Raw genomic sequence first — 25,148 nt, 5'->3', positions numbered from 1 at the left:
TGTTTAAGACATATGAGTGCTTATCTGATATTGCACTGGAGAGCTGCTGAGAATGAAGCACCTGGTCTCTGAGGAGGTATCGCCAGGAGGAGAAGGTGGCTGTACTGTAGCAAATTCTCAGGTGGCATTCACAGCAGGGCATAGAGCAAAGAACACAACACTTCACAGCATGTAGATGGGAAAGTAATCATAAGAAAGCCATACCAGATACGTTTAATATCTTTGGAGAGCCACAGGGATTTCATATAAGCATTAGGGAATGCCTCAGAAGTGAAGCTGCACTAGCTAATCATTTTGGACTGACTGAAAAGAATTTGGATTTATTCTGTTTTATAATCACACTATATAAAGTAGGTACTGTAGCTGTGCTTTAATATAAGTTTAAGAAATAATAGTGATTATAATGATACATATTCTGTAAAGCATATGTAGCCAAAATATACAGTTAGAAATCACTATAACCATTATATGTAATAAGTATGGATTGTCATAAATGATTGAACCTACTGTCATCACCAGCAAGAATTTGAATAGTGCATCTTCAAATGTTAAAGAATACTTATGCCAATGTGGCTCCCAAAATTCATACTAGCAGGTACAAAATGTTAAGGAATTAGAATATTCTCATCCAATGACATGCAATGCAAACTCTATTCAGTGTCCATCTCCATGCTCCTTCTTTCACTAAGCTCTAATTGCCTCCAACCTGGTGCCAAGTCCTGTCTACATTAGTTTATTACAAGCACACTGTGTATAGTGCATTCTGTATGTACAAAATGTGACATTCTCCTGATCCTCATAACTCACAACTGCACATAAAATAATCCTGCAAGCACACCATGACACAGAAGTCTTCTATACAAAAATAGTAGTTTTATTGTACATATAAAGTTACAAAGATCGCTACTATACAAACTAGCAACATTTTTTTTTCTTATCTTTTATTTAATTATTTTTATAATTAGTACTGGTAGTAATAGTAATATTAATCATAGTAGTATTTAGAAAGAGCCAACAGTGCATCACATTCAAATGCAAGTGCCTTCGTTGTCTCCATTATATACCTGTACTGTATATCACTGTTAGAGAAGTGTAAAGGTTAGAGTAGGATACTTACTAAACTAGCGACCCGCTAGAATAGTATTTTTTAACCGAGATCTTATAAGATTGCCTTTTAGATGATGTGACCGGATGGCTTTGCCTTGTAAATGACTGCAACTTCAAGTTTAGTCTGCATCCAGCACCTTCGGCAGACTGGATCTCTATTACATCCCACCCAGGGTGTCTGTCCCTGTGCTTTAATTACTGTCATGCCAACATGCCAAAGCAGACTCTTATCGGAAATTGGACTCGTTCGAAATTATAGAATCGTTTATTACATAAATGAAATAGGAACGGTAAAAAAGGGAAACACTGAAAATTTGTATCAATGAATAGGGCTTATATCAATTTTCCTGCAGAAATTTGTTTATACTGTAGGTATCAGTCTCTACACGGTATAAAATAAAGTCCATTGTTGTGATATATCTTTAATGGTTTATGCAGCGTAAGCCAAGAAAGAGCTTGGACGTTTGTTTTTCCATCTACTTGCTTCACTAAAACGGTCACTGCTCAGCTCCCTTTTGTCATACATTAATGTTTCATACACGTAAACTTTCCTCGACTAATGCTCTATTGAATAGTAAAAATTGCATCAAAATCCGTTCAGTGGTTCTCGAGATTAGCCCGAAAAAAACAGACAGACACCTACAGTACCAGGGATATTATTTTTTACTATGTATTGTGATAGAAGCACCGGAAAAGTGTGGAATGGCTTCTATGTGTGGCCCAGGTTCTTGTCCTATGTGTTTCAGCCACCGGGAGAAGTCTGTTTTACAAACAGGTTTGAGTGTCGGCTTTTGGTAAAAGCCGGAGAATGGGTCCTGGGACTATGGATGTGAGAGAGAAGGGAGGGCTCCATCCACAAGGCCATTTCAGGTGTTAGGCCTTTCAGCCTGAGAGCAAGCTAATGAGTGATTACACCTGGAAGTGGCTCATAAGAGCTGTATAATGTCTTGGTGCAGTGTCTCATACCTGGGAGAGTAGGCCGCAGGTTATCTTGCTCTGAGACACTGTTTGATACAAACCTGAAGGTACTGTGGATGTGAACTTATTTTGTGTTCTGTTATTGAGGGAGCCTACTGTCTAGTTAGAGCCCAGACGGGCTAGGATTTATTTTATGTTTTGTTCTATTTGATTATTGGTGTTGCACAATAAAAACTGGTGCCGACCAGCTTGCACGAAAACCCACGACTGGAGTGCTGTTTCCTGGCTGCTGTGTGTAAGGAGGTGTCCATCTACCGCAGGGGAGGGACCCTTACCCATATCACAGTATATATTTGGTAAGGGTGTCACTAAAAGATGTAGGTATACTAAGTGGTGCAGCCTGTTGTATTAAATGTTACAAAAGGTATGGTTGTGTGAATCATGCACATACCTTGGGTAAACTAGAGGATGTTGGGCTGGATTTATTTTATTCATATATTTTATTTATAATGTTGCCTTACGTCATTATTGTCAACAAGCTCTAATTTCCTGATACAGATTGATCAGATTAAACTCTTCTGAATCAGTATATTAATGCTGTTTTTACTAATTTCACAGTAACAGCTTTATAAACTCATATTTATCAGTTGAGCAAAATATTAAAAAATACATTATAGACTAGTATAGTAAACATTTTATAATAGGTATTGTATTACACAAAGGTAAAGGTACAGCTAAGGTAGGATAGTGCATCAGAAGCACTTAACCACACCCTGCAATTAATGGCTACACCCCTTCTCATGCACACATCGTCCTGATTCCACAACAGGAAAAGTTGGAGGGTACGATAATGTGTCTTTTCAGAGATGGCATACACAGGTGGCTACTTTAACAGCTACAACGGACACCACTGCGGGTCCCAGCTTCTCTTTCCTCCTAGCATGGCCTTGACTGGTGGACAGGCTGCTCGCTTTTTATAATGTAATCTATTTTTTTATATAAATATATATGACAGATTAACATTATCTTGAGCCTCAATTATTATTTTGGGTGAAACTAAGGAAAAATGCTATTAATCTGTGGCTAGCAGCTCTCTATATAGCTACTGTAATGGCTGATGGTCTATTAAGGGGGTAGAGCAAGCTCCGGGTGCCAGACTGATAGTTGGGAAGTATGCAACTTCCCTGCCCATTTCGTCATGGTGTTCAGACTATGCCACCCTGAGATGGTGAATCTGAATACACAGGAGAAGCAGAAAGCTGAGCTTTCCATCCTTTAATGAAGCACACTCACCATACTGCAGTACTGTATTTTGATGCGATTCAGCCGCGGAGCAGGGGTGCCGCTGGAGAAGTAATGAACTTCTCCCTGGTAAGCCGCTCTGTGAATAGCACCAAGCAGAGAAAAACCCTGTTTTCCTGAAAACAGGGCTTTTCTCTGCTCTATGAATGAAGCCCCAAAAAATAAATAATACAATAAATAATGGAATGTGAGGGAGGAAAAATATTATGTTTATATATTTAAAGGTACGTGTTTACCTTTGGCAATATCACTATTTAATATGAACCCTAAAGGTTAAAGGTCTATCTTTTCAGCAAATTGCAAAGGGAAAGAAAGGTAGATATTATCTAAGTTGTTTCTTTTTCTTGCAAAATATAACAACAAATATACAAGGATTGAATGCTGTTTCCTCACTCTTACCTCAGCTAATAATATACTGACCCATTTGCAGATGGCCAGTGTGACATAGATGAATGCTAATCTAAGAGGCAGAGACATAAAGTGACAAGGTTAATTGGAAACGTGGCATACTCTATATTTGAATGCTTTCAATCATCTCAGCTTCAAAGATATAAAGTGTTGAAATGTATGCTGTATATTAATGTGCACTTTGCAAAATATCTACTATTAGAGATAGTATTTTATTCCTTTATATTTTATCAGAAAAATGTATGAAGTTATTCTAGTCTCAAGAATTGTAATATATATTAGACTTGTGCAACTAAAATATGAATTGAATGAAACAGCTAAGGTTTGACAAAGGGTTTTGGCAGCCCTAGGCTAATATACTTGTAACTCCCCCACCCACTTCCACCAATGTTTATCTTTGGATGCACAACAACTGCAAGTGACTGATTTACAATACAGACATCATTCTGCAGATCTATATACAATAATGAGAGCTTTGCAGTGACCAACATACAATATAAAGTGCATCCCTCTTTAATATATACAATATAGAGACTATTCCGTATACTGATATACAGTAAAGAGAGAATTCCCACAAAGTTATACACAATACAAAGAGTATTCCAGAGATAGATAATACATAGAGCTTTATAAAGGCTGATATACTGTACAATACAGAAAGAATTCCAAACAAGACAGGGTGAATCTAAGTGACTGCCATGCAATACATAGAGCAGGGACATGCAATGTGCAGCCCTCAAGCTGCTGTGGAACTACACATCCCAGCATGCCCTTCCACAGTTTTGCACATGCTAATACGGTGGCAAGGCATGCTGGGATGTGTAGCTCCACAGCAGCTGGAGGACTGCATGTTGAATACCCCTAACATAGAGCATCTTAGTGGCTACCATACAACACAGAGATAATCCCAATTGATGTCATACCTTACAGTGAACATCCTAGAGATGCAATACAATACAGAGACCATCCTAATGATTGCTGAACAATATAGAGATGATTCTAGTGACTGAGATCCAATATATAGATTTAGGCAATGCCTTTATTTTAGATTTTGGGGCAAATTAGGATGTTCTTGTGCTATTTTGCTTTATCTGATTTTGATATTTTAAATATTAAAACATTGCTTTCTGGTTTTACATGAAATCCACTATATCAGGTAGTTTGTGAGTGTCTTCTGTACACACACTGCTAGTCTTCCTCCATTGTTCTTCAGCTCATTTGTGAGAGAACTTCAGTGACTGCCTGAGATGGGAAGGTAGGGTAGGGAATGGCTTGCTGCATCAGACACTGGAGACCCTGGACGGCAGCCAAGTGAATAACAACAAAAGTGGAAGTGACTTATAAGACCGGTGGCCAGCATTAATTAGAATAAATGTCTCTTTCAGAGACATCATTAATTGCAATGCCTGACAGTCTCAGCTCATGCACAGCAACAAGTTTACACATCTTTGCATATGTCAAGGTTATTCTGAGATGGACTGGATCTCTCTGCCCATAAAATGGGCATTTCTGGGCAGCAACTGAGCTGCAAAATTGTGGTTGCACACAAGAGATTTGTATTGTGGTAGTGTTTTGGAGATTGCGCTAGAGTTCCATGCTACACTGAGGTGTGTGTAGGAAAGCCTGTTTCTGACTGATCTCTTACACCCAGCATGTGGCAGATGTAAGTGCTGATACTAATGATGATGGTTGTGGCTGTGGATAGAATAATAATGGGAGGTGAGGCTTCCCGCTTGAATTCGTATAAATAAGTTAGCATAAATTAAAAAATCTGGCTGATGTGGCTTCCCGCACTTATGGCCCTTAATATATCAATGATTGTACACTACTGTAGAAGTCTATGAGGTTAAATTTAATGCCGTGGCAATGACAACTCGTAACCTTCGCGACTAATTAGATTGACTCCATAGAATTCTATTTTGTTGGCTCAACACTCTTACATTAAAGTGATCCACCTACAATGTGTCCTATGTGCCCTGGAAGTTGACAGTCAGTTGGGACTTCCTATCACACATGGTGGCTTGTCTTAAGGCACAACTATATTTGCACTCAGTAGCGGAATCAATTACAATGCAAGTTTGAACTAAGCCCTTCTTTCTGTACCTGCCATAAGGGAATATTTTATTAAAAGTTACACGGGTAAAAAGTAAATCATATTGTAACGCTAGATCGACCTTAGTGGGTGTTTGGAAAAAGACTCCAATCTTTCCTCATTGGGGATGTTTAAAGTGGACAATATAAGATTCTAACAAATAATGTGATTTTGTTCTGAGTGCTGCGATTGGGGTAAAGTTGTCATCCGCCCTTATGATGAAATTTGATCCGTCCTTATGATGACATATTTGAGTTCCCACTGGTTTTGGTTGCAGACATATTTTATTTTTCGCTCTCATCCGTTAGCTCTTTTCTGCACCATCCATGCTGCCATCCGTCTTGCTTTCTCTTTTCTTTTCCTATGCCCCACTTTCTACTGTCTTCCACAGTGTTGCTTAGGGCAGTACACTTCCACTGGAAATTAAGCTACTGTATGTGCATAAAGGTGGTAATCCCGGAAGTTGGGAGGGAGAGCACCCCTGCATGGATTTCATAAGGATCAGTTAAACAGAATCTACCAGCCCGACCTCCGATTGGGGGAAATAACTCTCACTGTGCCGCAATGCAAGGCACATGAATAATTGGTTGTATGTAAAGGAATAAAGAGCAATGAAAATAGAGAAAGCACTTGATAGATCAAATGTGTGTTTAATATCTTCATTAATATAGTTATTGTGCATATACCACTTGAAGAAGAACAAGCAGATCATGAGTCAAATACAGTAGTTGTCTGACGAGAACCTTGTGTCCTCCTCTGCCAAGCGTCTTAGATTACTCTTACAGTAAATGCAATATGGAAGCACTTCTAACAATGCCGAGCAGCTGGTGTCTCCTTAAGACATAATACATAACTCAGCTTTTTGTGTTGTTGAGCTGTGTGATGCATCTCAGCAGTTACAGAATTTATTCATCCTCAGGCTCAGAATGTGTTTGATGTTTAGGCGGACGTAAAAAAATACTTTAAAACACTTTGCTGTTCAGCATAGTAACTATTAATGGATTGTAAATGTAAGATTGGAGATTTCCATTAACTCCTTATTTTTTACATAGACCTATAACATCTTTAGGTTTAAATGTCCTTTTTTTTGCTTTGAGATGGCAGGGAAAAATCATAGCAGTGCTAATTTTCATGATAGCTTGCACTGGATGACTTTGATAATACTGTAGTAATTTTTTCCTCCAATGTGTAAACAATATACAATATACAGTATATAATTTTTACATTACAAAATGCTTATTTTCGCATAACAACCAGTTATGTGTTTTTTCAAGTTAAACAAATAAAAATGTTTGTATATATTTGATTTAATTTAATACTAATAATATCACTCTATTTTTAAAGGTCATCCAAGATTCTTCAATCAGTTGTATGCTGGAATGGATCATTACTCTTTAGCAGCACGTTTTATTACAGAAGCTTTAAACCCAAGTGTGTAAGTACCATTACAGTTATTAGTAAATTATCCAGAAACAAAGCTTTGTTAGAGAATAATTAATGGAATTAAGGGGGTGATTCAGCAGCATATGTATCTGCTATCGCAGCTGCTAACATGTTAACAGCTGTGACAGCTGTAATATAGTAATGCAGCAGGAGGCGCCATGCCTCCTGCATGCATTACTGATCTGAGCTGCGTCCAGGGATGCATCATCGGATCATATGCGATCCCATCCGCCGCCCCCCCTAACTGCGGCAACACGGCTCCGTTTTGAGAGACGGATGCTGTCACCACCCCCTCCCTGGCCAGAAATGGCAGCAGACTGTAAATCAATGACAGTCTGCTGCCAGACTGCGTGCGTTATTGCAGACCCATTCTACACATGCGCAGAACGGCTCCTGTGCATGCAGATTCCTAAACCCCCAGAGTGCTCTTGCCTCTAGGATTTCCTTCACCAACATGTAATGTGGCCAAAGCTGATCTGTGGACATTGATGATTGGCAATCTGTTGGCGGATAGGGGAAATTCAATATGTTAAAAATCCCTAACTTGACAATTCCAACTATTTTTGGGTCGGAATCAGGAAACTGAGATTTTCCAACATGTTGAATATCCCCGGTCCCTCAATCTCGGGGGTAGCAAAACAGAAAATTGCGGCAATAAGCTTTTTAAGGTGTGCAGATTAGACTGATGATAGTTAAGAGGGTGTTACGTAGCTCTACTCAATCTGTTAGGGTATGTACAGTACTGTAGCTAGGGGGATATATTTGCTTCTGCAGGTTAAGTAGCGCTTAACTAAAGTGGCCAGTTAGCTCAGGGTGATTGTGTTGCATAATTAAGAGTTACTGTATGTACAGTATAGTAAGGTTAGCATAGCAGAATGAAGCATTTTTCTTCAGTGTCGAATGCTGGATTTCAAGGTGGATTGTATCGGTACTGGCAAGTAGCTATAGGACCACTTATGATACAAAATCAATTATCTTGTAATTATATCCCTCATTCTCTGCTGGGTAGTGTACCATTACGATCACATTGTATGGTGGATAGAGTACAATAAAGGGCGCAATGTATGGTAGATCGTGCACAATAAACTGCCCATTGTAGGTGAGTAGTGTATAATAGCTTATAGTTATTATATGATGAATAGTATATAATAAAGAGCCCATTGTATGGTATGGTGGGTAGTATATAATAAAGAGCCCACTGCATGGTGGATAGTGTAAAATAAATTGACAATTGTACAGTGGGTAGTATATAATAGCCCATTGCAGAGTGGATAGTTTATAATAAAAATCCCATTGTATGGTGGGTAGTGTAAAATAAAGAGTCCATTGTTTGGTGGGTACTTTATAATATTCCATAGTTAGGCAGGTAGTATATAATAAAGAACCCATTGTGTGGGCCATTCACTACAGCAGTGGTTCTCAAACTCGGTCCTCAGGACCCCACGCAGTTCATGTTTTGCAGGTCATCCAGCAGGTGCACAGGTGTATTCATTACTCACTGACATTTTAACAGATCCACAGGTGGAGCTAATTATTTCACTTGTGATTCTGTGAGGAGACATGGAAAACATGCACTGTTTGTGGTCCTGAGGACCAAGTTTGAGAACCTGTGCTCTACAAGATAATAGTTAATCATCTCAGTGCTCTGGTTTTCAAACTGCTAACAGTTTTTTTCAATTGACATACTACTCATGCTTCAAAAACGTCAAAACTATTAGCTAATAATTGAACAGCCTGATAAATTTCTGTGTCCTGTATAATAATTAGGGACATGCGCCAACCCCGTGTTTTGGTTTTGGATCTGTGGACCTTATTTAGAGTCGGTGGCGAGCGCTGAGCGCTCGCAACCGACTCGATGTTGGTCCACAGGGCATGCGCATGGCGGAGACTGCTCCGTTGTGTGCATGCGCGAGCCCCTGCTAATGACGGATCACCCGTCATTAGCGGGCTCGAAGCAGACGGAGCGAGCTGTTGATTGACAGCTCGCTCCGTTTGCTGGGCGGGCAGGGGACGTGCCCGGCCAAACGGAGGCGTTCCTTTTGGAATGCTTGCCGTTTTGTGGGCGTCCCCACTGAGATCATCAGTGATGTCAGTGGGGAGCTTCCTGCTCAAACAGAGCAGGATGCTCCCTGGGGCTTAAGGTTGATGAGACCCTACCCTAGGGTCTCGTCGTAAGCCCCGATGGTCGCGATGGTCTTGACCATCGCGACCATCTCCCTTAGCGGTCGTTAGAGCTGTGGGTGTTAACCCACAGCCTAACGACCGACATGGAGGCGGCTGTTCAGGATGCAAGCGGCCGCCCTGTTTCTGAGCGACCGCTTGCATCGTACGACCGCCTCTGAATGAGGCCCTGTATCCCTTCAAGGTTTTGGATCTGGATTTGGTTTTGCAAACCACCCTCAAGTGTTTTGATTTTGGATCTGTATTTTTTAAATAAAAAATAAATAAAAAGTTTTAAAAACAGCTAAAATCATGTAATTTATGCAATCCAAAACCCGAAATTCGACTTTAAAATCCGAATTCAAAAAGATCAGAACCACGACCCGGATTTACGCAGATCTCCTCAGGAGATTAAAACCGCAACTTCGATTTACCCGGATTCACCAAATTCGGGTGGATTCAGATTTCTGGAGAACCAAACCGCACATCTCTAATAATAATATATTATTAAATTAATATAGAACATTAGTTTAGCCATTATAACAGAGATTATCACCTCCATGACCCAGTGGGAACACTCAGTCAGTCACAACGCCTTACTGGAAGTGTGACAATGTGAAATACTGTAGGTTAAAGACAATGGGTCAAATGTAAAAGTTTATGGGATTTTGAAACTGGCGTTCGGCGTTGTAACTAAAGCTATGAGCACCCTGTGATGGCCTCGCCACCTTTGCGTGTGACATCATGATTTCATGCATAAGGGGGCGGGGTCGCCAGCACCTGAAGCTGCAGCAGTGCCTGTAGTTTCTTCAATATTGGCAGGGTGCCTGTCTGTACCGTCCAATGGACACTACAGGCAGCACTGCCGTAGCGATGCTGCTGCAGAGTGCTGTTGCATACACCCTGCAGCAAGAAGCAGGGGCTGTGGGGTAGTGACAGTGCCGCCCACAGAGCCCTGCCCTCTGTGTGGTTGCACCGGCTGCACACCCCTAGATACGGCCCTGCTGCTGTCATTTTGATGCGTTAGCAGTCAAATTTAAAGCAGCAATGTTTACTAAGGCAAAACCAACCTTGTTTTGTCTTAAAAAACATTGCCGCTTTAAAGATGACTGCTATTTTGCTGAAATCTCTGTATATTCAGAATCCCACAACTCTATTACACATATGGCCCTATAAGTTACAGTCTGTTCAACTGTAATCTGTATCTTATCTGTAGAAATGCATACTATATATACAATAGGTTTCCAAAAATTTACATCAGAAATAATATTTTCAAGAAAAATGGCCATAGTTTATTGAGCTGCAGGTGATGGTCACAATGTAGTGTTCTGCTCAATCTTTTCTTTATTGTGACTTAGATGGTATTACCACTTAGATGGTTATGGTCAGATCCAATAATTTGACTGACAGGTGTGATTAACCCCTTGATTCCTCAAAGGGAACTGTCAGACCATAATGATCTGACTGACTTGTGTAATTAACCCCTTGACTTTTTAAAGGGATTGTATGCCTGTTAAAAAAATGTGAGATTATTAAACATCAATTTTATGATTAATCGGCTGCAGACTGCATAAAGGTATTGTAACTACGATTATACGGTCAGAATATAACGTTCTGACTGATATGGGTGATTAATCCCTTGAGATTATAAGGGACCTATAAACTGGTTACAGGACTGTGATACTATCAAGTTTTCCAAAAGGAATAATTGGTTGCAGACTACCTGATTTCATTGTAACTACTGATTATCACTTTATCTAATTTATGATGACCATCTCATTCTTTGCATGAACTAGCTACCTGATACTAGTATATGGAGCTATGTGTGCCAATCCTGGATTGGCATAAAAAGCTACTACTCAGAGGAGGACTATCACAACATGCATATGTATGAAATATTAATTTAGGAAACAGTTTACTTATAGGGCTATTATTACCAATTATATATCTTTCTGGTATATGAAGGTTGCAATGTACAATTTAGTACCAGTTTTTTGAACCATTGTATTTATACTTAACAAAGATTTTATGGTTATGCACTAGAGTGCAAGAATTACAATCTCAGATGCCTGCCATTATGTTTGCTTGAATACAAGAACCAATCTATATGATAACTGATTATTGCTGTTTATGGTATCAAGCATACTGAATATTTTCACCAGATTCTCTTTCATCACATTTGGATGGTAAAGGGATATAATAGGATATTATACTATATATCCAGTCCCACTTCTACTTTGTGTTTTATACACAAAGACCAGACTTGATTTGCCAATACCATGGTATAAATTATGTACACGCTCTACAGTTATATATGGTACTAAACACTGTGGAGCTGATATTTCTCTTTCTTTTAAAACATTTATATACCATGGTTTATGTTTACTGTTGTTTGTCTGTCTTTGTCCTTTTTAGTGCATACATTTAATAAAGGTTACGTTTTAAGTAGGGGTGTGCACCGGCCACTTTTCGTGTTTTGTGTTTTGGTTTTGGATCTGGATCTTTCTTCGTGTTTTGGATCTGGATTGGTTTTGCCAAAACCACCCTTCCGTGTTTTGGGTTCTGGGTTTTGTGTTTTGGATCTGTATTTTTTTTTTAAAAAGCATAAAAACAGCTAAAATCACAGAATTTATTGGTTTCTCTGCTCCTATGCTATTATTAACCTCAATAACCTTAATTTCCACTCATTTCCAGTCTATTCTGAACACCTCACACCTCACAATAGTGTTTTTATGTCCAAAAGGTTGCACCGAGGTAGCTGGATGACTATGCTAAGCGACACAAGTGGGCGGCACAAACACGTGACCCATCTAGGAGTGACACTGCAGTGGCAGACAGGATGGCAGTTAGAAAAACTAGGCCCCAAACAGTACATAATGCAAAGAAAAAAAAGAAGTGCAAGATGGAATTGTCCTTGGGCCCTCCCACCCACCCTTATGTTGTATAAACAGGACATGCACACTTTAACAAATCAATCATTTCAGCGCCAGGGTCTGCCACACAACTGTGGCTGAAATGATTGGTTCGTTTGGGCCCCCACAAAACAAGCTGGCAATTAATGTGTCCCTGCACAAACTGGCTCTACGGAGGCAAGATGTCGTCCTCATCCTCCTCATCCACCGATTCCTCACCCTCTTCAGTGTGTACATCCTCATCCTCACAAAGTATTAACTCGTCCCCACTTGAATCCACCACCACAGGTCCCTCTGTACCTTCAGGAGGCTGGTCTCCCTGGAAGAGCTGATAATTCATTTTGATGAACATCATCTTCTCCACATTCTGTGGAAGCAACCTCCTATGCCTTTTGCTGACAAGGTTCCCGGCTGCACTAAACACTCTTTCGGAGTACACCCTGGAGGGGGGGCAACTCAGGTAAAATAGAGCCAGCTTGTACAGGGGCCTCCAAATTGCCTCTTTTCCTGCCAGTACAGGTATGGACTGTCTGACATGCCTACTTGGATGCTGTCACCGATGTAATCCTCCACCATTCTGTCAATGGTGACAGTATCATATGCAGTGACAGTAGACATGTCAGAAATTGTTGCCAGGTCCTTCAGTCCGGACCAGATGTCCAAACTTGGTCCTGCCTGCCCTGAATCACCGCCAGCGGGTTGCTTAGGATACCTAAGTTTTTTCCTGGCAGCCCCAGTTGCGGGAGAAAATGAAGAAGGAGCCGTTGACGTGTCACGTTCCGCTTCAGCTGACAGTGTGTTCACCAGCAGGTCTTTGCACCTCTGCAGGCTTGTGTCGGCCGGAAAGAGAGACACCACATAGGCTTTAAACCTAGGATCAAGCACGGTGGCCAAAATGTAGTGGTCTGATTTCAACAGATTGACCACCCTGGAATCCTGGCAAAGCGAATGAAGGGCTTCATCCACAAGTCCCACATGCCGAGCGGAATCGCTCCGTCTTAGCTCCTCCTTCACTTTCTCCAGCTGCTTCTGCAAAAGCCTGATGAGGGGAATGACCTGACTCAAGCTGGCTGTGTCTGAACTGACTTCACGTGTGGCAAGTTCGAAGGGCTGGAGAACCTTGCACAACACGGAAATCATTCTCCACTGTGCTTGAGTCAGGTGCATACCCCCTCCTTTGCCTATGTCACAGGTGGATGTATAGGCTTGTATGGCCTTTTGCTGCTCCTCCATCCTCTGAAGCATATAGAGGGTTGAGTTCCACCGCGTCACAACCTCTTGCTTCAGGTGATGGCGGGGCAGGTTCAAGAGTGTTTGCTGGCGCTCCAGTCTTCGGCACGCAGTCGCTGAATGGCGAAAGTGGCCAGAAATTTTTCGGGCCCACCCAAAGCGTCTCCTGCATGCCCCGGTCGCTATTCAGAAAATTCTGCACCACCAAGTTTATTGTGTGAGCAAAACATGGGACGTGCTGGAATTTGCCCAGATGTAATGCCTGCACAATATTGGTGGCATTGTCAGATATCACAAATCCCCAGGAGAGTCTAAGTGGGGTAAGCCACTGGGCGATGATTTCCCTCAGTTTCTCTAAGAGGTTGTCGGCGGTGTGCCTCTTACTGAAACCGGTGATACACAGCGTAGCCTGCCTTGTAACGAGCTGGCGTTTCTGAGATGCTGCTACTGGTGACGCTGCTGCTGTTGCTGCGTAAGGTGATACATCTACCCAGTGGGCTGTCACAGTCATATAGTCCTTAGTCTGCCCTGTTCCACTTGTCCACATGTCCGTGGTTAAGTGGACATTGTGTACAACGGCATTTTTCAGGACACTGAGGACACTTTTTCTGACGTTTCTGTACAGTCTCGGTATCGCCTGCCTAGTGAAGTGGAATCTAGACGGGATTTGGAACCGGGGACACACTACCTCCATCAATTGTCTAAATCCCACTGCTCTAATGGCGGATACTGGACGCACGTCAAACACCAACATAGCAGTCAAGGCCTCAGTTATACGTTTTGCTTCAGGATTACTGCTGTCGTACTTCATCCTCCTCGCTAAGGACTGTTGGAGGGTCAATTGTTTAGTAAAAGTAGTGGTGTTCCTACTTCCTCTCTGGGATGATGAACGACTCCCAGCAGCAGCAACAGCAGCAGCGGCAGCAGTAGGCGTAGCAATGCAGGATCCTCCAGAGGAATCCCGGATAGGAGAGTCAGTCATGCCAGTGACATGGCCTGCAGGACTACTTCCGATCCTGACTAAGGAGGAAATTGACGAGGAGGGAGTTGACGGTGTGGTTTGCAGGCGCTTGGATACAACAGGACAACGGGATTTAGGTGTCCCTGGACTGCTTACGGTCTTAGCCAAAGTTTCTGAACTTGACAGTAACTTTTTATGAACGCGCTGCAGGTGCCGTATAAGGGAGGATGTTCCTAGGTGGTTGACGTCCCTACCCCTACTTATTTCACCTTTACATATGGTACATATGGCAAGACAGTTGTTGTCCGGATTTGGATAGAAATATTGCCAGACCAAAGAGGTGGAATGTTTGGTCTTCTGCCCAGGCATGACCGTGATGGGCTTTTTCATCCCACGGACAACAACTGTCTCCCCCGGAGCCTGATTTAAACAAACCACATCACCATCAGAATCCTCCTCGCCAACTTCCTCCTCAGCGCCAGCTACACCAGTATCCTCATCCTGTTGTACTTCAACAGTGACATCTTCAATTTGCATATCAGCAAGTGGACTGTGGGTGCTCCTTTCAGCACTTGCAGGGGGCGTGCAAATGGTGGAAAGAGCCACCTCTTCCCGTCCAGTGCTGGGAAGGTCAGGCATCGCAACCACCACCACACTTGGACTCTCCTTGGGGATTTGTGATATCTTCTTAGAAAGCACAGTTCTTCGCTGTGCTTTTGCCAGCTTAACTCTTTTGATTTTTTTAGTGGGAGGAGGGCTTCCATCGTCATGTGAAGATGCACCACTAGTCATGAACATACTAGGGATCGACCTTAGCCGTTCCTTGCCACTCCGTGTCGTAAATGGCATATTGGCAAGTTTACGTTTCTCTTCAGCTGATTTAAATGTCTTTTCCAAGGTCATTTTCCTGAACTTTGCCATTTGGGATTGTATGTGCCCTCTACTATGACATTGGGCATCGGCCTTGGCAGACGACGTTGATGGCATGTTATCGTCTATGTCATGACTAGTGGCAGCAGCTTCAGCACTAGGAGGAAGTGGTTCTTGATCTTTCTCTATTTTATTTTTATCGGAGAAAGTTTGGTCCTCCATTTATGTTATATCGATTTGATATATACGTGCGGCTAAACACAGAAAATAATTTTTTTTTTGGTTTGGACTGGAGTGTACTTTTGGGGGTTACAGCACCCTTAACGGTCAAGCCAGCCGGCCCTTTACTTATGACACAGGCGCACGCTTGGCACTACTTTGTTGATGCACGTGCGGCTACTGCGCACACAATTCACAAACACAGAAAATAATTTTTTTTTGGTTTGGACTGGAGTGTACTTTCGGGGGTTACAGCACCCTTAACGGTCAAGCCAGCCGGCCCTTTACTTATGACACAGGCGCACGCTTGGCACTAGTTTGTTGATGCACGTGCGGCTACTGCGCACACAATTCACAAACACAGAAAATAAATTTTTTTTTGGTTTGGACTGGAGTGTACATTCGGGGGTTACAGCACCCTTAACGGTCAAGCCAGCCGGCCCTTTACTTATGACACAGGCGCACGCTTGGCACTACTTTGTTGATGCACGTGCGGCTACTGCGCACACAATTCACAAACACAGAAAATTATTTTTTTTTTGGTTTGGACTGGAGTGTACTTTCGGGGGTTACAGCACCCTTAACGGTCAAGCCAGCCGGCCCTTTACTTATGACACAGGCGCACGCTTGGCACTACTTTGTTGATGCACGTGCGGCTACTGCGCACACAATTCACAAACACAGAAAATAATTTTTTTTTTGGTTTGGACTGGAGTGTACTTTCGGGGGTTACAGCACCCTTTAACGGTCAAGCCAGCCGGCCCTTTACTTATGACACAGGCGCACGCTTGGCACTACTTTGTTGATGCACGTGCGGCTACTGCGCACACAATTCACAAACAGAAAATATATTATTTTTTTAAGCACTTGGGGGGAGCACCCCTGATGGACAGAGCACCCCCTGGACAACACTACAGCACCCCTTTAGGACTGGGACACTGCACAGGACTTTGGAGTGGACACAGCCCCTATGGAGAACTGACTGCACAACACAGTCCAGCCAGCCCCTATGGACTTTGAAGTAGTGGACACAAACCCTATTAACAACAGCAGCACAGCACAGCACAACACAGCCAGCCCCTATGGACTTTGAAGTAGTGGACAACAGCAGCACTACACTACACTACACTACACAGCCCTAACTCCCACCCTCCCTCTTCACTGTCCACAGCCGAGTGAGAAAATGGCGCCGACGCGGGTACCTTATATAGGATCTAAAACCCGCGAGACTCGGAAGGCAGGATGATGACGTTTTGCCTCGATTTCAGATCTGAGTCAGGCGGGAAAAGTCGAGCCTGACTCGGATCGGACTCGGATCGGGGGGGCTCGGGGGGGTTCGGATTTCAGAAATCCGAACCCGCTCACCCCTAGTTTTAAGTAATAATAATTTCTTGTATATGATCTATTAAGAGTGCCCCCAAAAAGGAGTTTTCTTTTGCTGTCCTACTTTATAGGACAACCTTCTCCAGTTGTATATAACCCTTACTCCTGGGGAGCACCACCAACCAGTTCATAAACCAGGGATGTGTTTTTCAACACCCTTAAGAGTAATTTATATGTTGTTTTTTTCTGAATAAGTTTCTAATTATATTAATCCAGTGCGGAGTCTCTCTTTGTTCTTCTACCTTCTAAAAGATAATAGCTCAAATCTGATTGGTTGCTATGGGCATCAACTCCACTTCTATAAACCCGCACTTTAGTAAATATACCCCCTATAGTATGTCCGGTCAGCTGTTTCTTCAGCACAGTTCCCTCTCTTGACAATCTTATTTATGAAAATCTTTTCAATTACCATCTTCTGACTAAAGCTGCATACACACGGTATGATCTGTACCAACAACAACTTGAAAGATATCTTTCAGTGAAGTCATCCTGCCACATCTCTGAACAGGCATAGTTGACAATATCATGCAAGTTGGCCTCCATGTACGGACGATCATAGATATTGTTATCGTTCATGCGGGAACGCGCATCGTTGGTCGTTCACTGGATAAATATGTCATGAACTATATATAGTTCATATCGTTCATATATATCGTACCATGTGTATGCAATGCATGTAACACAAGTAGCAATAAATATGAAAGCACATCTAATATGACCACAGTCTGAAGAAGATTAAGGTCACATTTATTTTATAAGAATCTCCATAACAGTCAAGACAGAGTTAATATTCATTATATTTCCACATAATAGGCCCACCAAAAAAATGAATGGCCTTCATGAAACAAATCATTTGCAATTATTGTATTCAGAAGAGTTACAAACCTGTAAAGTAGGTGTAAGGGGACAGGGGTTACCTAAAAAGCAGCTGTAACTGATAGCAACATCTATTAAAGGGAAATTATACTTGCAACAATGATGTGGGGGCTGGTAAGGTAGTTGTCCTCTACCAGGAGTATATATGGTTTCTGAAACACTAGTGTTATATGTATATATGTACACTGGCTGCTTAATATTTCAAAGATTTTCAAGGTACAATTTCTTCGTCCAGCGACATTTATTCAATTTATTCCTAGTTCATTTGTACAGTACTGCAGCACAGCTTCTACACATGATATAAAGCTTTCATTACATTTCCCAAGTGCATTTCCCTTTTAAACCTCATTTATTGTAGTGATTTAGAGACTTTAGTGATGCTGTTATAATAAAAATCACTTTTATCATAAATAAGATGTTCTACTGGAATTACGAATATTAAATGGACAGCAATTAGTAGATTGTGACATGTGACATTTTATTTTTTCCCATTAATTAAATTAAATGGAACTAATTTTAAAAAGGGCAAAACATCCAAAGCTCAGTGCAATGTAAAATCGACTCCACAATATCGACATTAGGTTTCGACATGGTTCAAACTGTAGACAGGCACCAAATCAACATCCTCAAAATGTTGACAGCTAAAATATTGGTATGTGAAATGTTGAAATTCTGAAGATGTTGATGGTTATGGGTTAGACACTACTGGGAGTGTTAGGGTTAAGCTGTGGGGGGAAGTTAGGCTGCAGAAAGGAAAGGAGATTAGGGTTTACCACTAGGGGGAGAGTTAGGTTTAGGGATTCGGATTAGGGATAAGGGAATATAATTACCGGAACGTCGATCCTCAGACACCTCTGCCGGAATTGCTTCTTATGTGACCACTAGGACCCGGAAGAAAATTCTGGAACCACCGCTGCTGCCGAGAGACAGTATTGACATGATAAATGTGAACATAGACATGTGAATGTGAATAGGCTGCATGCCAACGTTTTGACCATGTTGAAATTTTCAAGTTGACCTAATGACTGTCGACATGAAAAATCATACCACACCCTCCCTAATGCCGGAATGGGTGTGCTCAACACAGTGATGATGCCATCACTCTCTGCCCTCCATGGTGGAATCACTGAGGAGTAGAATAAGGAGGATGTTGTGCTGCTAGAAAATGTTGGCTGCTCTCTAGCACATATGATTGGCTATGTGCCCAAAGAGGTGTGAGGACTGGGAGTTACAGGTAATTTGTACCCAAGGAACTGATATAATGGAGATGTACTGTATGCTCCATTCCAGGGCATGTGTGTTGCATTAAAGAACATGTTTGCTTCATTACAGGGAGCTTGTGCTGCATTAAAGGTGATCTGTACACCAATGTGTGCTGCATTACAGGGGAAGTGTGAAAAAATGAATGAACCTGGTGGAATATAGGCAAAGAAAGCCAGAAAGAAAAATCTTGAGGGCACTAATCCAACAGGTGACAGTATAATTATCCCAAAATAACTGCAGCTCTCAACTAAGGGTGTTGTACCCCTTATTAATGCAATCCAGAAAAAAATATATGTAGGCCTAAAACCTAACCAGAGAGCGCTGTTAGATTGGTTGAGATACACAAATTATTTATTCACATAAAATTAAAATGCATATATTGACATAAAAAATATATTAAATAATTAATTGACCACACATAAGAAGCCGGCAATTCAATGGTTAATATTATATACCATGACAATAAATATAATTAATAAAAAATATATGGTTTTAAGCAATAACCATATATCAATATAATTAATTAGTATGCACTGTAGAAGGGCTTTACTCCTGATGAAAAAACAGTAGCCTGTGTCTTATTTAGACATCTCATATAGTTCAGATAAACAGGACTTATCCACAACTTGTCACTGGCAACTTTTGTTTTTGCAATCAATTATTCTCCTTGTGGCGAACAACAGAATCTCCTTGTGTATATAGCCAGTTGGTTAGTATAAACAGTCCATGCGGTTAGTAAGCGCTTGTGGAGCATTGTTAGTATTCACATGCATGCAAACATTGATCAGTGGCCATTTGTTCCTATTTCCATCCAGCACATAATGCGCATAATGTTCCCTGCTACTGACCACTGTAACGGATAGTCACTTAAATCTTTCTATAATCCGCTCTCCACTTTCTTTAAAAAGCGCTATGACAATTGTCAATAATATGTTACCGCTTCTGTAATCCAGGTACCATGTGTAATGCATTTCTCCGCCTAGTAGACACCATCAGCGGCTTCCTCAGACACAATATAAATGTTTTGATATCCATATTTATACCCGAGTCTATTGCCTCGTTTATACGGGGTTTGCGCATGCGCTATATGCATACATCATAAGAAATAAAATAAAATAATAAAATAATAAACATTAACCAATTAAAAGAATTCCTGCTATCACATCAATCCAAATTATTATATTTCATCTCATAAAATATTTAATTTCATAAAATACTGTCACCTGATTATATTATCGATGTTATTATCGACAAATTGATAAAAAATCAATAAAAAATCTAAATAAATAAATAAATGTATATAATTAGATATAGAAGTATATGATATTAGTGAATTTATTATAATTCATAACTTTGTAGGAGGTAGTATCTACATATTGTTCAGTTCTATGGTCTCATTCAACCCATATGGGACCATAGTCTGCAGCTTGTAAATCCAATATGCTTCCCTCCTACAGAGTTTAGAAAATCTATCTCCCCCTCTAATGGTTGTCTGAACCTGTTCAATAGCTAGTATTTTAATTTGTTCTAAAGCTCCCTTTGAACATTCCGAAATGTGTTTATACAACGTATTATTCTTAACCTTTTTCTCAAAATTCCTCTGATGCTCCATATCTCTAATGTTCATCATTCTTGTGGTCCTACCCACATATTGTGAACCACAACCACATTGTAAAATGTATATCACAAATGTGGATCTACAATTAATGAAGGAGCTAATCTTGAATTGTTCGGAGGAGACAAATTAGATGAACTCCACTGTTTTTCACTCAGTATGTTGACAAGTATTGCAATTTGTTCTCCCACATCTGTGGAAACCATTTGGAATTCTAGGTAACAAAGATTTACTTCTATCTATATTTTTAGATGTTTTCATTTTAAATAGACTTGGTGCTAGCTTTTGTTTTAAATTGTTAGATTTTCTAAAAACAACATTATCACTTAATTCCAATGTATTGTTTAATACTTCATCCAATTTAAGTAAAGGAAAGTTTATTTTTATAATTCGTCTGATCTTATAGGCTTCCAAATTAAATTTGGTCACAAAATTAATGGATCTATCTTTATCTAGAGACATTTTTTCTTTATTACTATTCTTCTCTTCAAGAAGCGAAACCCTATCAATTTGACTTACTTCTCCTAAGGCTCTATCTAATACAATTTTGGGATAACCCTGTTCTACAAATGATTGCTACATTTTGTTGGTTTGTCTTGTAAAGGCTTCTACACTAGAACAATTCCTTTTGAGTCTCAAAAATTGGCCTTTTGGTACATTATCCTTCCATTGTTTCATATGACCACTACTATAATTTAAATATCTATTTTGGTCAACCTCCTTAATATAAGTCTCAGTCAGAATGGCCTTATCTTTGGCGTGTAGTGTGATATCCAAGAAATTAATTGTATGACTGTGAATGGTGCTCGTGAAATTAATGCCAAATTTATTGTGATTACGACTATCCAAAAACAATTTGCAAGGTGCTAAAGATTCGTCCCAAACAAAAATTAAATCATTAATATGTTTTCCATAGAGGACTAGACCCGCCCCCAGCATGCTTCCCCAAACATGTGTCTCCTCAAACTGCCCCATGAAAAGGTTAGCATAACTGGGGGCGAATTTAGTCCCCATGGCTGTGCCCCGTGTTTGCAAAAAAAATTGTGAATTAAAGATAAAATAATTATGTTGTAAAATAAATCTAATTAATAATAAAATATAATCCTTTAATTCCTTAGATATTGAATCATCTGTTGATAAATAATACTCTGTGGCTTGTATCCCCAATTCATGATCAATATTAGAATATAGAGATTCAACACCACGTTATAAATTTATAACTGAATTTCCATTCAATCTTTTCAATAATCCTCAAAAAGTGTGCCGTGTCTTTTATATAAGATTTTAAACTTTTAACGTGTTGCTATAAAAAGCTATACACAAAAAAACGATAAATTATTGGTCATAGAACCCACTCCCGAAATAATAGGTCTCCCAGGTGGATGATCCAGTGATTTATGTATTTTTGGTAAATAATAAAATGTGGGTGTAACTGGATGTGAAGAAAACAAAAAGTTAAAAATATCTCAGGATATCACACCACACACCAACATTTGATCCAAAATGATCCTCAATTCTTCCTGAAATTTTGACGTTGGATTTTCAGAGAGCTTCTTATAAAAAATCTTGTCATTCAATTGATCAATGTTTGCATGCATGTGAATACTAACACTGCTCCACAAGCGCTTACTAACCACATGGACTGTTTATACTAACCAACTGGCTATATACACAAGGAGATTCTGTTGTTCGCCACAAGGAGAATAATTGATTGCAAAAACAAAAGTTGCCAGTGATAAGTTGTGGATAAGTCCTGTTTATCTGAACTATATGAGATGTCTAAATAAGACACAGGCTACTGTTTTTTCATCAGGAGTAAAGCCCTTCTACAGTGCATACTAATTAATTATATTGATATATGGTTATTGCTTAAAACCATATATTTTTTATTAATTATTTTTATTGTCATGGTATATAATATTAACCATTGAATTGCTGGCTTCTTATGTGTGGTCAATTAATTATTTAATATATTTTTTATGTCAATATATGCATTTTAATTTTCTGTGAATAAATAATTTGTGTATCTCAACCAATCTAACAGTGCTCTCTGGTTAGGTTTTAGGCCTACATATATTTTTTTCTGGATTGCATTAATAAGGGGTACAACACCCTTAGTTGAGAGCTGCAGTTATTTTGGGATAATTATACTGTCACCTGTTGGATTAGCGCCCTCAAGATTTTTCTTTCTGGCTTTCTTTGCTTATATAGTTGTATAGGAACTGCTGATCTTTTGACAATATGTCTTCACTTAGATGTGTTTTGGAGAGAATAGAATGAAGGAATTTGTATTTACAAAATGATAATTCAGTAAAAGGGGTTGAGACGAATGATAATATGGAGGATATGCATGGTCTGTTTAATCGGTTAGAGAACCTTTGTTTGGATGAAACCAAGCATTGGTGGGATCAATTAACATTACAACGATACTTAGATCAAAATTTAATCCCTAGGTGTTTGAGAATTTTAAAAACCTCAACATTTGGAGAGGCTAAGGGTTTCACTGAGGATTGGAATTGTATATTGGACAATTGTTCAAAAAATCTGATGAGGCTCCTAATTAAATTTAGGGAACAAAAAGTAAAAGAAATACAGAGTGAAATTGAAAAAGTTCAAAATTTATTAAAAAGCTTTTTGGGAGAATTAGGTTTTCTGGAAATGGACCAAAAAGTAAATAAAAAAGTAGAGGAGTTTGAAAAAACCCTAATTTTTAGAAAAAACAATAAATTAAATAGGGATAAAACAGACTATTAAAAAGGTGAGGTGCACTCTTATAATAAGAGAAATAAATTGGGAGATAATACAAGAAGTAAGGATAGATATTCAAATAGGATTAATACTCCAAAGCCTCAAAGAAATTTTAGACCATTTAGGAATATATGCTACAGACATGGGGATCATAATAGATGGGGGTCCAATAGATTTGATAGGGAAGAACCGATTGTGATAAAAAATAGATATGAAATCCTATCTCAAACAGATTCTCCGAATTACTATCATCATACACCTAGGGAGAGACGGTATAGGCCTAATGGTAGATTAGAAAAATATGAGGATGAACATAGAAGATCCCCGAATGTTAGTAATTTTTTAGGGGACGGACACAGATTCCAAAATTGTATAAACAGAGATCAATCCAAGGCAAATTGGTCTACAAAAAGATCAAGAGAACAAGAACTAGGGGAGCAAGGGGAAGGGGGGGAAAACCCTCACAAAAATGTAAGGCTAAATTAAAAGGTAAGGGAGTCTTCAACCTTTCATCTAAAACTCTTAACGAGGAAGAAATCAAACTATTAGAAAAAGGTTTGAATTATGCTCCAACGGCAAGGCCAAATCTATTTGATCTTTTCATTGACCTGAACAGATATATTAGGATGCTAAGTAGGAAACGATATTTTGCCCTAAAATCCATAAAAAGGAAGGGAGAGATAGGGTCCCCTATCGTCCTGGACACAATGGATCAAGAGGCATTATCTGCACTTAATTCATTGGCAATAGAATCAGATATAATGGAAGTAGAAAAGATTTTTGATATAAACACTAAAAGCACCAGGAGGTTTAAATTAAAGTCTGATTTTTATCCTCTTCAATATAGAGGACCATATATAGAAAGCTTCTACAAAAGCACTTTGGAGCAGTTCCAGAAAATGTGGAATGTAGCAGACAAAGTTCCAATGAGGAATAATTTGGATAAAAAAGAGAGACTTGCCTTAAAAAATTTGTCAGAAAATCCTGATATTATAATCAAACAAGCGGATAAGGGGGAGGGGTAGTTATATTGAACACTGCAGACTATCTTAGTGAATCTTATAGACAATTGAATGACAAGATTTTTTATAAGAAGCTCTCTGAAAAACCAATGTCAAAATTTCTGGAAGAATTGAGGATCATTTTGGATCAAATGTTGGCGTGTGATATGATATCCTGAGATATTTTTCACTTTTTATTTTCTTCACATCCAGTTACACCCACATTTTATTATTTACCAAAAATACATAAATCACTGGATCATCCACTTGGGAGACCTATTATTTCGGGAGTGGGTTCTATGACCAATAATTTATCGTTTTTTGTGGATAGTTTTTTACAGCAACACGTTAAAAGTTTAAAATCTTATATAAAAGACACGGCACACTTTTTGAGGATTTTTGAAAACATTGAATGGAAATTCAGTTATAAATTTATAACATGTGATGTTGAATCTCTATATTCTAATATTTATCATGAATTGGGGATACAAGCCACAGAGTATTATTTATCAACAGATGATTCAATATCTAAGGAATTAAAGGATTATATTTTATTATTAATTACATTTATTTTACAACATAATTATTTTATCTTTAATTCACAATTTTTTTTGCAAACACGGGGCACAGCCATGGGGAC

The 25,148-nt window shown here is 39.6% G+C and overlaps 1 protein-coding gene across 1 annotated transcript in view; it reads left to right on the top strand.

Annotated features, from left to right (window-relative positions):
• GADL1 (GAD like acidic amino acid decarboxylase 1) overlaps positions 1 to 25,148 on the top strand; it is a 396,024-nt gene that overhangs the window by 123,412 nt on the left and 247,464 nt on the right. Inside the window, exon 4 of the mRNA XM_088463515.1 lies at positions 7,172 to 7,262. Coding sequence (XP_088319641.1) covers positions 7,172 to 7,262 — 91 coding nt within the window. The remainder of the gene's footprint in view (positions 1 to 7,171; positions 7,263 to 25,148) is intronic.

The sequence above is a fragment of the Taudactylus pleione genome, unplaced genomic scaffold (assembly GCF_031769625.1).
Source record: "Taudactylus pleione unplaced genomic scaffold, aTauple2 ptg000053l, whole genome shotgun sequence".
In the NCBI taxonomy this organism is placed as follows: Eukaryota; Metazoa; Chordata; class Amphibia; order Anura; family Myobatrachidae; genus Taudactylus; species Taudactylus pleione.
This window is presented reverse-complemented; position numbering and strand designations above follow the sequence as displayed.